Source organism: Arvicanthis niloticus, chromosome 2 (assembly GCF_011762505.2).
Source record: "Arvicanthis niloticus isolate mArvNil1 chromosome 2, mArvNil1.pat.X, whole genome shotgun sequence".
Taxonomy (NCBI): domain Eukaryota; kingdom Metazoa; phylum Chordata; class Mammalia; order Rodentia; family Muridae; genus Arvicanthis; species Arvicanthis niloticus.
The window spans coordinates 124064066-124077655 of record NC_047659.1 but is presented as its reverse complement, the minus strand read 5'-3'; the positions used below and the strand labels follow the sequence as shown (position 1 = coordinate 124077655).

At 48.1% G+C, this 13590-nt stretch overlaps 1 protein-coding gene across 1 annotated transcript in view; it reads right to left on the bottom strand.

Moving 5' to 3' along the window:
• The window catches only part of Znf341 (zinc finger protein 341), a 35235-nt gene that overhangs the window by 7837 nt on the left and 13808 nt on the right, over window positions 1-13590 (bottom strand). The window contains exons 4-10 of the mRNA XM_034493757.2: window positions 12627-12776; window positions 11646-11891; window positions 10867-11062; window positions 9584-9674; window positions 5803-5993; window positions 4016-4206; window positions 708-916 (exon numbers count right to left, since the gene is read on the bottom strand). Of these exons, the coding sequence (XP_034349648.1) occupies window positions 708-916; window positions 4016-4206; window positions 5803-5993; window positions 9584-9674; window positions 10867-11062; window positions 11646-11891; window positions 12627-12776 (1274 nt within the window). The remainder of the gene's footprint in view (window positions 1-707; window positions 917-4015; window positions 4207-5802; window positions 5994-9583; window positions 9675-10866; window positions 11063-11645; window positions 11892-12626; window positions 12777-13590) is intronic.

The following is a 13590-nucleotide window of genomic DNA, read 5'->3' as shown; positions in this document are numbered from 1 at the left end:
TGAAGACAAGCCTGACAGTACCAGGAACTAAGAGTTGAAGATCTACATGGCAATCTCATTTCAAGTCAGAACACCAGTTTTCAAGACTGTTGTCTGTGTATGCCGGCCTGAGTTTATAGGCACCTTGTGCCTGCAGGAGCCCACAGAGACCAGAAGAGGGCGCCAGATCCCTCTTCTGTTAAAGGCGGCTCTGAACCACCACGTAGGCACTGGGAACTGAACCCAGGTCTTCTGCAAATACCCTTACTCACTGAACTATCTCTCCGGCCCTAAACATTTTTTCCCTTCTCATTTGTAGTTATTTATTTATTTATTTATTTATTTTGTGTGTGTGTGTGTGTGTGTGTGTGTGTGTGTGTGTACTTGGCAGAGGGGATGAGAGGACAACTTTGTGAAAGTGAGTTCTTTCCCTCATTTGTGTTGGGGATCAAACCTAGGTCGTGAAGCTTGGTAGCAAGCACTTTTACTCACTGAGCCATCTTTCTGGCCCCTAGTTACACTGTTCTTTGGTAAATGACTGGCAAACACAGAATGGTCTAAGAAGAGTCAGTATCATTTTTTCTATTTGTACCAACACTGAAACACTCCAGGCAGGACCCCGGCTTTCAGCCTCTGACTCCCCTCGAGATGTGTCATTTAACCTGAGCAGTCTGGGCCCAGGACTTCCCGCCCTCTAATCCAGCATGGCTGGTGGCATGGGTACATACTTGTACACGGTGCTGTCCTTCTTGGGGCTGTGCTGCGGCAGGAGGCTGTGGGAGTACTGGTGTACGCCCAGGTCATACAGTGAGGGGAAGTCCTTGCTACAGAGATGGCAGCGATAGCTCAGCTCCTCCTGGTGGCTTCTGATGTGCTCCAGAAAGGTGTCCAGCTTGGGGAACATCTGGGCACAGCTTTTGACCACGCACTTGTACACCTTGAGGGGAGACACTGGAAGGTGAGAAAGGTGGAAAGGTGGGGTCGCCTCTACTGCTGCCACTGCCCTGTGACCGAGGATGAGGCTATATACACACAGTGTTGTGGACAACCTACCAACTGCAGATGAAACCAGAGCCTCCCAACTGCTGGGCAAGCAGGCTACCATTGAGTTTATCTCTTAGCCCTCCTTTTAGTTCACTAAATTTGCCCAGGCTGGCTTTGAACTCACTCCTTAGCTCAGTCCCTGGCTTCGCTGTGATTACAGGGCTTTCCTCTTTTGTCCAGTTATTCTCTCTTAGGCTTTGTGAAGCTTGAAAGTATCCATAAAAATTACCCAAGAAATACAGCAAAGGGATGACACTGTGCCTTTTTAATGTCACACGGAATCATGTCGTGACTCTCAGAACAAGTGGACATTGCTAGCTGAGGGCAGTGGTGCCCACCTGTGATCCCAGCACTTGGGAGGAAAAGGCAGGAAGGTCTGGAGCCCAAGATCACGATCAGCAGGGGCTGGAGTGACGGCTCAACCATTGGAGTCATTAGGAGCATCTTTGCTGCTCTTGCAGAAGAGCCAGGTGCAATTACCAGTACCCACTCAGTCCACAAGTGCCCACAACTCTGACTGCAGGGGGTCCAGTGCCTCTTTCTGACCTCCAGAGCACTGGGCATACACATAGTACAGTATGCACACACACACACACAAGCAAATATTCACACACACATATAGAGTAAATAAGTCTTTAAAAAAAAGTTGAGAGAGAGAGAGAGAGAGAGAGAGAGAGATCATCTTTAGCTACATGGTGAGTTTGCAGCTAGCCTGAACTACATGAGGCTCCATAAAAAGAAAAGAAAAAGAAAAGAAAAATTTGAGAGGCACCTCTACCAGGATCTCTGACCTGGCAGATGCTGTGGCCCAAATACATTACTCTCTGTGCCATCTCAGAGAGTACTAGCCCAGGGACCACCTTTAGAGCCACTCCCCAACAAACTTCCCTAGAGTCCTCTCGCTCCCTGGGGACATGGCTGGTCTTGACTATTTATTATTATTGACTTAGGACCCAGACTCTCAAGTTCAATGTTAATTTGTTAAAAAAAAAAAAAATACTCTGATATAACTGATTTTTCTGAGTACGGGTGTGATGCTACAGACGTAACTCATGTACATGTCCCTCTAATGAGAGAGGCTTTGTCAGCTAGAAGAGCTAACTCCAAAGGCTCTAGATGAGACATTAACAGAATTTGCATCTAGCTTAGCAGTCTGACGTGGGACAGTCAAATGGAGAGGCAGGTGTCATAAACTCTTGTGAACTGTATTGCCATCTCCACCTCTCCTTTCATGAACTATGTGACATTCTGACGTGTCTGATGCCAAGTCTATGACAAATATGCTTTCAATATTTTGAAAATTCTAGAAGTCATCCGAATTCCTCAGGTGCCCACACAATTGTCGAGCTCTCTTTATTCTCAATTAGATCGACTCCAATTTGCCCCAGGGTAGCAACAGACTGGGTAAAAACCTTTCACCTTCTTGACAGCCTTGCATCTAGTGCCAGCCAAGTGGCTCCTTCCTTGGCAATGATATCCAAGCAACGATCTCTGGGGACACCATCCCTCCCAAAACAAAATGGCAAAAGCCTGCTGGCGGGAACCCCTATTTTTAATCCTACCTCTATTTTTTTGTACTTATCTTGACTGGCATACAAATGTGACAGATGGAGACATAGCAACTGTTCTGCAGCTCTGAGAGGGAAAACCACAAGCCAAAGACTCTAGAGCAGAGACAGAAGCCTGGCCCACGATGACACACCTAGCCAGCTATCCGAGGCAAACACTACTCACTTCGGGCCTGTTTTGAGAGGAGAGAAATAAAGCCCAAACCATTGGCCAGTCTCCTATTACCATACACATCCTAATAGTCTCCCACTTGATGAGAGAAGCATGTTAATAGTGATAAGAGCAAGGGCTCTGGAGCTGGGGACACCACCACTCACTTGGCTCAGTCGGTAGCAGGTTTACTTACCATGCACGAAGCCCTCTAACACCTCATAGACGGGCACACATACTTATAATCTCAGTGTTTAGAAGGTCAATTCCACGTCAGTCTCAGCACACACATGTGCATGCACAAGCCAGTATAGGTGCCCTCAGAGGCTGGAAAAGGGTGCCATCCCGTGGAGCTGGAGTTACAGGCGGTTGTGAGCCACCTGACGTGGATGCTAGGGACTGAATTCCGCACTTAACCACTGAGCCACGGCCTTGTTTTAAGAGCTCTTGTCTTTCAACAAAAACAAAACAAAACTATCTCTGATCCATAAAAGACACAGGGAATTCAGCTAGGGAAGGTTTCTTCTTCCCATGAGACATACTGTGACTGGATTTTCTATGAAGAGTGACCCTGACAGGGGCAGCGAGGTGGCTCAGCAGGTAAAGCATGTGCCACTGAAGCTGACAACCTGACTTCAACTTCTGAAACCACCATGGTGAAAGGAGAGAACCAACTCCCAGTAGCTGTCTTCTGACCTTCACAGGCTCTACAAGCGCGTGCACACACGCGCGCGCACACACACACACACACACACACACACACACACACACACGTACACGTACACATTAAATAAACAAAGGTCAGAAACAGAGTGCAGGGCACGGTGATGCTTTTTAACCCCAGCACTCAGGAGGCAGAAGCAGGCAGACCTTTGCAAATTTGAGGCTGGCCTGGTCTACATAGCCAGTTCCGGTCAGCCTGGGCTGGGCTACACCACAGTCATAACCTGTCTCCGGGGAAAATAAAAGACAGTAAACATAAGGGAAGCCACAAAGTAGGACAAGGCCACACCTTATTATCGATAGCAGCCACCCTCCCTCGATGCTGAGCTGAGTGCTTGCCTTGGCTCAGCCTCCTGTTATGTCAGATAACAGAGTCCCCAGCCATTTAAACCAGCTAACTCAAAGGTCTCTATGATCTAACCTAACTGGGTATCACTGTTCCCTTCTGCCAGAAATCTACCCTCAGGACAGAGAGCCATGGAAAAGGCTGGGCTAATCCCTGTCCCTTTCCAGGTAGCAGGGGTGACCCCAGTGTCATCAAACTTATCACCTGCTCCTTCTTGTGCTGGATCATGTGGGACTTGAGCTGGAAGTAGGTGCTGAACTTGCTGGGGCAGAACTGACACAGGTAGGAGCTGTCGATGAGAACCACCTGCTTGGCCTCTGGCTTGTCACCTTCGTCCTCACCCGCCGTGGCCAAGGCCTGGGGCTGCGAGGTGCTGGACAGGGACTGACCCAATCCTATGCAGAGAGAGAAAAAAGTCACAGGGAAGGGTTTGAGTGAGGCAGGACAAGAGCCACATCACACGGGAAAGCTCCTGGGACGCCTCCTGCAGACTTGCTGCCAGACGCTATGTTCAAGGCCGCACTCGGGCTCAGCATGTGTGTTCCAGTACAGACAGACAAGAGGCTAAAACACTAACATATTTTTTCCCCAGACAGGGTCCATGTTGTCCAGGTTGGCCTCAAATATGCTATGTAGCTAAAAGTGACCTTGAACGTCTGTTTTTTTTTAATTAATTAATTAATTAACTGATTGATTGATTTTATGTATGTATGTGAGTACACTGTCGCTCTCTTCAGACATACCAGAAGAGGGCGTTGGATCCCACTACAGATGGTCGTGAGCCACCATGTGGTTGCTGGGAATTAAACCTCTGGAAGAGCAGTCAGTGCTCTTAACTGCAGAGACATCTCTTCAGCTCCAACCTTGAACTTCTAATCCTCCTCCACTATCTCCCAACTGCTACCCTGATCAGTTTATATACCACTGGGGGCTGAACCCAGCGCATGCTGCGTGGAGGTAAACACTCTACCCTGAGCTACAGCCACAGTCCTTGAAATACATTCTGACTGAGAGACAGCTAGTGACCTCCGTTCCTCTCCCTCCCTTGGCTTAGATACTGCCCTCTCCATGGTCATTAGACACTGAAGACTCCTACGCATACTCAGACTATGCATATCCCAGGCCTTTCTAACCAGGACACTCATCTTTGCTCCATTATTCTTTGCTAACGAGGCCATCCCACACTCTCCCTGACATCAAGAGCCTTGAACAAACGATGCCCTGGGTTTAGCCTCTGGCACTACATAGAACTGGGTGAAGTATGAAGGTCTGTAACCGTGGCACTCAGGAGGTAAAGGCAGGAAAATCAGGTGTTCAAGGTCATTCTCAGCTATATAGCAAGTTCTAAGCCAGTCCAGGCTACATGAGATCCAGGGGAAGGGGAGGGTACACTGAGAGGGAGGAAAGAAGAAAGGAAAGAAGGAAAGAGGGAAGGAAGGAAGGAAGGAAGGAAGGAAGGAAGGAAGGAAGGAAGGAAAGATGGACATAGACTCTAACATGGGATTCAGACTCAGCCAGAAAGAAAGAGATACAGTAATTAATTAGTGAGTGATGTCTTCGTCTGCCCTGGACACAGTATTAGAGGAAGGGCACATATATTATATACTTGGCATCCTTCCTTTCACCTGGTGCTCCCTCTTTTAGATAGGCTGCCATATACCACAGACTGGACTCATACTCGCTTTGTAGCAGAGACGGGGACTGCCAACTCCTGCTCCTCCCATCTTAGCTTCACCAAGGCTGGGATGATACATGTATACCACACCCAAGTCTCTAGGTCCCATTTCATAGAGAAAGTAGGCTAAAGTCCAGAGAAGTCACAGAGGCCACCCAACTAGCAACAAAACCTATGAGGCTGGACTGGCCATGTATCACCGAGATAGAGCTCTCCACTGGAATACAAGAGACCCTGGGTTTGGTTCCCACATCAGACAGCACTCTGAAGCTTCAGAGGGGATGAGTGTGGAGAGCGGCTCTCCCAGTCCACTCACCTGTATCTTCCTCTTCTTGCCTGTTGGGGTTCAAAGCCATGACTTGCACTGTCACAGAGTTTCGGGAAACTGTGCCACCACTTCGCCCTGGAGGCCACACCTTATGAGTTTGCATGTGCTTCTTGACATTAGACTTCTGGGCAAAGGCACGGCCACAGGCAATGCACTGAAAGGGCTTTTCCCCCGTGTGGCTGTAGGAACAAGGTTAGTCAGCACTCTTGTATACAAACAGGGACATGGCCTCCACCCAAGAGCTCACAGTCACCAGGAGGGCCCAGAGATGCCACTGGCCATCATTCTGATACCATGAAGACCTGTTCTCCCAGTGTGGCAGCTATCTTGAGCTCTTGATGAGCAGACCCTCTCCTGGCTATCTCACCTCTGAGATACCAGATTTCCTAACTGTTAAAGCAAAGTATCAAGGAGGAAACGTGTGTGTATGTGTGTGTGTGTGTGTGTGTGTGTGTGTGTGCATAAATGTGCCACAGCATATTCGTAAAGGTTAAAGAATATCTTGTGGGGTTCTCTTTTTCTATTTTCTACCACATGGATTCCCAGAAACTGAAGCCAGGTTGTTGGCCTTGGCAGCAAATCCCTTTACCTACTGAGCCATCTCCTTGGCCCAAGTACTGCCTCAACTCAGTGGTTGCTGAATTTGTTTATTAGTTATTAATTAACTGGCATTTGTTCTTTTGGGGTAGCCTGCTTGTTTTGCCCTCAGGGGGACTGGACCACAAACCTACATGCTAACGCCCTGCGCTAAGTCCTAACCTCCGGCTTTGGGAGGAAACATTTTTTTCTTTAAGATTTATTTTTATTTTATGTGTATGGATGTTTTGATTGTATACATGTCTGTGTGTCACATGTGTGCCTGGTGCCTACAGAGGTCAGAAGAGAGCACTGGGCCCTGCCGGGAGCCAACCCCCTCGCCCCCGGCTTGGGGGTGAGAGGGGGAGAGAGAAACGCAGCTGGTTCTTCTTTCTTCTCCTCCTCCCACCATCCGGTTCTTCTTGAGGCAGCCCCTATGCTACTGTAGCTGACCTGCAGTCAACATCCTGGCCCTAAGACCAGCAAGGTGTTAAGTAAATAGCCTTGTACTATCCTAAAAACTTCTGAGGGTAAGAGACTGCAGGCTTAGGTGATTAACACCTGTAGCCTAACAGCAGAGGATTAGGCAACATGACCTTTGTTCTATCTCAGCAGGAACCGCTGGGCTCTAACTTGCAGGAAGAAAAGACACTTTAGAAAAGTTACTATAGAGTTTATTAAGTGTAAAAGGTATCCTATGAAAGCTATCTGAGGGAAAACGTGGAAAGGTCCTGAGTGGGGAAGAAGAAAAGATTCTAACAAAGTAAAAAACCTAAGGGAGAAAAATTCTAGGCAGGGGGAAAGGAAAGGGCGATGGGGTCTAACTAACTGACTAGTCTAACTCACCATTCTAAGACACCATTCTAACTGCTCATTCTAACTGAACTCTCATCTCTTTGTCCTCAGAACTTATACATCTTTCAGAGTACATGGTCACATGTTACAAGGTTCATCACAAGTTCACACCAAATTTCAAGTCATAAATTGAAATAGAAGTTTACAACACAGAATGTTTACATGAATATCCATTAGGAGTAATTATCTAACTAGACATTCATCACCTGTCTAGCTCCACAGGTTCGCAGAAAGTTTGCAACTATAACTTAAGAAATTAGTGAAGTTTTGTATAGATAAACCCAGGCAATATTTTCTCTTCTGTCCTGGTACCTATAATAAATTGTGGATTCCCTCTAGTAACCTAGGCTAATTGTTTTATGACCTCTTGGAATGTGCTCTGGGCAGGAGAAGGTCCAGTTACTATCTCTCTTGGGGCAATTAACTGATAACACTCAGGAGACTGGCAGAGTTCTCATTGCAGTTTGACTATGCCTAAGGGACTTAATAGCAGTCCTGATATAAAAGAACTTAATAATCACTGATATAATTTTAGGAATTCTTATAGGATCACCATTAAGACTTAAGAAGTCATCTGTTTGTCTGTATAGTATCACTACAAGACAGTACATCTTCGTGGATCTGCAGAGATCTGCTACAAAGGGGTGTGCTATTGCTTAGTGATAGTTGTATATGTTTAATAATAATACTAATGGGAAAAGCATATTAATAGCAGGAATCTTTCCTAAAATCACGTCGACCACAGCCTTGCTAATGGGGCACACTCGTCGCAGATTATATAATAATCCGAGGCAAGCATTTCAGGATGATCATCTGCTCATTATTAGCTTGTCCCATTATGGCTCCCGACAGGGCCCTCTGGACCTGGAGTCACAGATGGTGCTGGGAACCGAATCTTGGTCCTCTGAAAGAGCAGCCAGTGCCCATAACCTCAGAGCTACCTCTTTAGCCCCCGAAAAAATATTCATGTACTACTTACTATTCTAACACATTCTTCAAATACTTATTATATGAAACGAAGGCTCGCGTAGCCCAGGTCACCCTAGGACTCACTATATAGCTAAGGATAACCTTGAATACAATCAAAGATAGCCTTGAATTTCTGATCTTCTTTTATATTCCAAGTACCAGGATTACAAGAGTGTATTACCACATCCAGCTGGGGACTGAACCCAGGGTCCTGTATACACTGGGCAAGTGCTGGGCCACTAAATCCTCTCAATACACTTTTTCAAAACTTAAAGAAAAAAATTTTTGAGACAGAATCTCACCATATAATCCTGGCTAGCCTGGCGCTCACTAGGTAGACCACACTAGTCTCAGACTCACAGAGATCCACCTACCTGTGTCTCCTGAGTGCTGGGATTAAAGGCGTGCACCCCCACACCCAGCTTTCAAAATAATTTAAAAAAGTGAAGTGTCCCCATTGTTTATCATTGAATATGAAAACCCAGTTCTTATGAGTACCTATGTACTGAAAATGTAGTAATAAAAAATGCAGGGGCCGGGCGGTGGTGGCACATGCCTTTAATCCCAGCACTTAGGAGGCAGACGCAGGTGGATTTTTGAGTTTGAGGACAGCCTGGTCTACAGAGTGAGTTCCAGGACAGCCAGGGCTACACAGAGAAACCCTGTCTTGAAAAAAAAAAAACAAAAAACAAAAAAACCAACAACAACAACAACAACAAAAAAATGCAGGGACTATAATGACAATGTCATTTAAGATTCAAAGGGGCACATGCAATAAGGTAGATGCTAGCTGTTTGGGGCCAGTCACACCTGGCTTCATTAGGGCGAAATTTAAAGTTCTGATGATTCTCAGCTGCACTAGCCAGGCTCTAACAGCCAGGCAAGGTTACCAGTGTCAATTTGGACACTTCCAGTGTTGCTGAATGTTCTGATGAGATCTAGTTTACTTTCAGCAACAGTTGGAAATGCTTGGAAACCTGTGTGTGTGTGTGTGTGTGTGTGTGTGTGTGTGTGTGTGTGTGTGTAAAGATGTTTGCTGTTGAAGAGTGCCTGCTCACACAGACCTGCCAATCTTCCTGACTCAGTGAGTGTGCTCAGGTCCCTGGATCCGAGAATGTAGGAAACCCTCCTCCCCCTCCTCTGTACTGCAGGCCCTCAGATGGGCAGAGGGCCTGAGAAGAGCTCCTCACTTCTGGGCCCTGTGCCGAGACCCTTGCCCCCAGGGCTACCTTCAGAGACCCCTGCCCCCAGGGCTACCTTCTGAGACCCCTGCCCCCAGGGCTACCTTCTGAGACCCCTGCCCTCAGAGCTACCTTCAGAGACCCCTGCCCCCGGGGCTACCTTCTGAGACCCCTGCCCCCGGGGCTACCTTCGGATGTGCTGCTGAAGATCAAAGTTTTTGGTGAAGGACTTGTCACAGTAGGAGCACTTGAGTTTCTGAGCCTTTGGCTTCCCGGCAGCTGAAAGGCAATGAAAGAGAGGACTGGTTAGGCTAAGGGCCCAGCAGAGGGAACCCGGGAAGCCTCCAACTGCTTCTCCTCTGTCCCTGGGGTCAGATAGAGCATGCACCTTGGAGACATCTCTATCTATGTGTAGACAGTGTAAGAGGGAAAGTCCAAGCCTTGCTCTGAAGGGAACAGACAAACTCTCTCAAAGGATTCCTCTGCCACCCCCTCTGCCATGGCCTTCAGTGCTCCACATCCTCTGCCTCTGCCAACATCAGTATTCCCTCCATCTTGCAAAGGACTCCTTGCTACTCTTGATGCCCACACACATGGTCTCACCTCGGGACTTTGTACCTGTTCATTCCCCTGCCTGGAAAGCTTGCCCCCAGGTACCATCATGACTACTTTCTTTCCTCCAGAAAGGTAAGTGTGTCCTTTTCTGCCTGCCCGGCTCTCCATTAAACTGTAAGTGACTGATAACAGAGGAGACCTGGACCTAAACCCCCAGAAGGTAATGCGCATGTGTGGAAAGACGGGATGGGGAAGGCTGACAGGACGATCTTAAGAAATTCCCGGCTCCTTCCCTACCACATCCGCTCCCTGGTTCTGCCTCCACTGCTCTGATGCCACACTTAGCATCTCTGGGAGGGGGAAGATCACACACGTGTAACTGATAGCCAGTTCTGCCTCCTCCTACTATCTTCAAATATCCCCTATGTCAAAGGATAGTCAGGGTTCCCGGCTAAGTCAAATATTTCCTAAGTTTCTTCGCAGCTATGCATGGCTACATGACTACATAAGCAGAAAGTGCCATCTAGAACTTCTGGGAGCTGGGAGACAGCTCTTCTCTTCCTCCTCTCTCTTACTATCTGGAATATGAAACTGATAACTGGCATTTCGGCAACCTTCCTAGGTAACAAGGCACCCTGATAAACCATGTCCCTAGAAGCCATGCTCCAGGGATAGCGAGACAGAATAATGAAAGTAAAGTGGGTACTCAGTGATGGTGCTTGGTGACTTCCCAGACTTCCTGCTTCTGGTCTAAGGAAAGAAAACCCTCACCGTTCTGAAGTCACTGCTATTTTGTCTTTTCCAGTACATGCCACCAAATTCAACCTTAACCATTTTAACAGCAAAGACCAGAACCAAACAACCCGTGGGGAGGCCAATGCCAGAAAAAGATGCCCCAATCAGATGGGTGGCCAACCTTCTGGGAGTCCACTGGCACCTTTAGCACGTCTGGTCTTCAACGTTGATGTGGAGTCAAAGGTAGCCACTGTGCTCCCGGTTGCACTGGTTATGGGGGCAGTGGAACTGGGTCCTTTGGGTTTGAATTCCTGCTTGCCAGGGCTGTACACCGGGGGTGTGGGGTACACTGGAGCCTCCACACACTGGTTTGGCACCTAGAAGGACAGCACTGTGACAGGGGAGAGCCTTTGAAGGGACAGGATAGCTTCCCAGCCATGGACCCTCACTATGGCCCTAGCCGCTTTCACCCACTGCCCTTCCATCACTGCTAAAGCTTGCCCCTGGCTCACTCAGGCCTAGTACTCCCAAGGCCCCTTAGAACTTCATGAAGTGGGCCAGTAAGATGACTCAGTGGGTAAAGGCCTTTTGCTGCCAAGACTCATGCCCTGAGTTTGATCCCTAGAACCTACAGGGTAGGAGAGGATAAACTCTCACAAGCTGTCTTCTGACTTCCACACACATGCCTCCATCCACTAAGTAAAAGAAAGAAAGGGGGTGGGGACTTCATGAAGTAGCGTTGGAGCTGGGTTGTCTGGGTTTACACCCAGATTCTGCTCCTTGGCCCTAAGCAGCCTCACACGGCTTGCATGCTCCATCCGTAGATGGCATGCTTTGACTACAGCCCTCCTGTCCCCAACACAGGCACTCGTGAGAAGAGGGTTGGGTCTGCTTCTATTCCCTGTGGTGACCCTGCCCAGTTTCCCTGATGGCCCCCACCACACCACTGCCTCTGCTCACCTCCAGGGGTGGGTACGGCTGCATCCCCAGGGCCTGAATCTCCACTGTTCCGTTCCCCGCCATGGGAGCTGCAGCGTTGTATACCTCCACCACACTGTTCCCAACAGGGTTGGAACGCCCAGAAGGGCCCAGGGTCTGGGGTGGGGGAGGGGGAGGCTGAGGGGGTGGGGGCAGGGGTGGAGGAGGTGGAGGAGGGGGTGGAGGCTGGGTGAGGTAATTGGGCACAGGATGCATGTTCAAGCTGTTCTGCAATCAGAAGAGAAAATGGCAGCATTGAAGTGTCCCGTTGACCAGCTTGAGAGGCTTTAGCCGGCATGTGGAAAGGACACCAAGCCACTGGGCAGCTCAGAGGACAGCACTGAGACAGGGAAGGAAACAAAGACCTGGGAGGATTTCAAGGGACATCAGCTGAGGGCTGTGACCCCTCTTCTCTATGAAGGTTGGCTCGGCTGGCCTGCCTTGGGTATACACAGGTCAATAGAGGAGGCCTAACAAGGGTATTGCAAACAAACAAAATACAACAAAACCAACGTTCACAAAGCAGGACTGGCTCTTGACTGATGACTCAAGACTGACTTTGGGACATTTCCCAGGACCCTGACCACTAAGCAGCTGCTTACTAGAACATACCAGAAACAGACCTTCTGAGAGCCTGGTCACCTACATACACTGGAAAATCTCAGGGATCCACTATATTTCCCCCTTTTTTTTAATGAACCAAGAGTAAAAACAGGACTTAAAATAGCTGGAGGGTAGTTGCCAAGGCTCCATTGCTCTGCGGGGCTGGCCAGAGAAGGCAGATAGTCCTTTCATGTGGGGAGCTGGGACTAAGGCCATTTTCTTCTACAATATTATGATTTCACAGGAGTTAGTTTTCAGGCCTGGAATTAAGCTCGTGAGAAATGTACAAGGCCCTGGGGTCACTCCTCAGCATTGCAAGAAGAAAAAATAGAACCCCATGAGAAATCCCCACTTCCTTACCTGCACAGGTGGCGGCCCTTGAGGCATTGGCTGGTCCAGCGATGTGAAGGCAGACATGGCAGACATGAGCACGTCATCGCTTACCAAGATGTTCCCTTGCACCAGGGTCTGGATCAGTGGGGATGGGGGCACTGTGATGTATGTGGAGATCTGAGGAAGAGAGGAGGGAGCATGTCTGAGGCTCTATAAGGAAGCTGGGGGTTAATATAAAAGGCCTAAATTTGACAAGCAGTGGTGGTGCATACCTTTAATCCCAGCTCTCAGAGGCAAAGACAGAGGAGTCTCTGGGTTCAAGGCCAACCTGGTCTACAGAGTGAGTTCTAGAATATTCAGGGCTACACAGAGAAACACTGCCTCGACAACAACAACAACAACAAACAAAAGAAAAAAAACAAAACAAAAAAATCCAAAGTTCAAACCACACATAGGGGTCTATATCTAAAATCCTACCTGGGAGGCCAGAGGGTATCTGGGAGTTTGAAGCTAACTTATTATACAATAAGTTTTAGACCAAACTGTGCTGTATAGAAAGACTGTCTCAAAAACTAAAGCAAGGGACTGAAGAGATGGCTCAGCAGTTAAGAGCACTGGCTGCTCTTTTAGAGGACCCAGGTTCAATTCTCAGCACCCACATGGTAGTTCCCAACCATCTGTAACTCTAGCTCCAGGGGACCTGATGTCCTCTTCTGTTCTCCAGGGGTATCAAGCATATATACAGGCAGACAAAGCACTCACATACAAAATACAATGAGTAAAGTTAAAACACAAACAAACAAACAAACAAACAAAAGCAAAACAACAACAACAACAAACCCATTAACAAGAGACACTGAGAGAAAGACCCAGGTTCTGGAGTCTTCCTGACTCTGTTGCTCCTCGTCACTGGACACTTGGCAACCACTGTACATCTGGGAGCCTCCAATTAGTCACTATCAATGAGGAGGGGTTATGTCACATTTCTTGG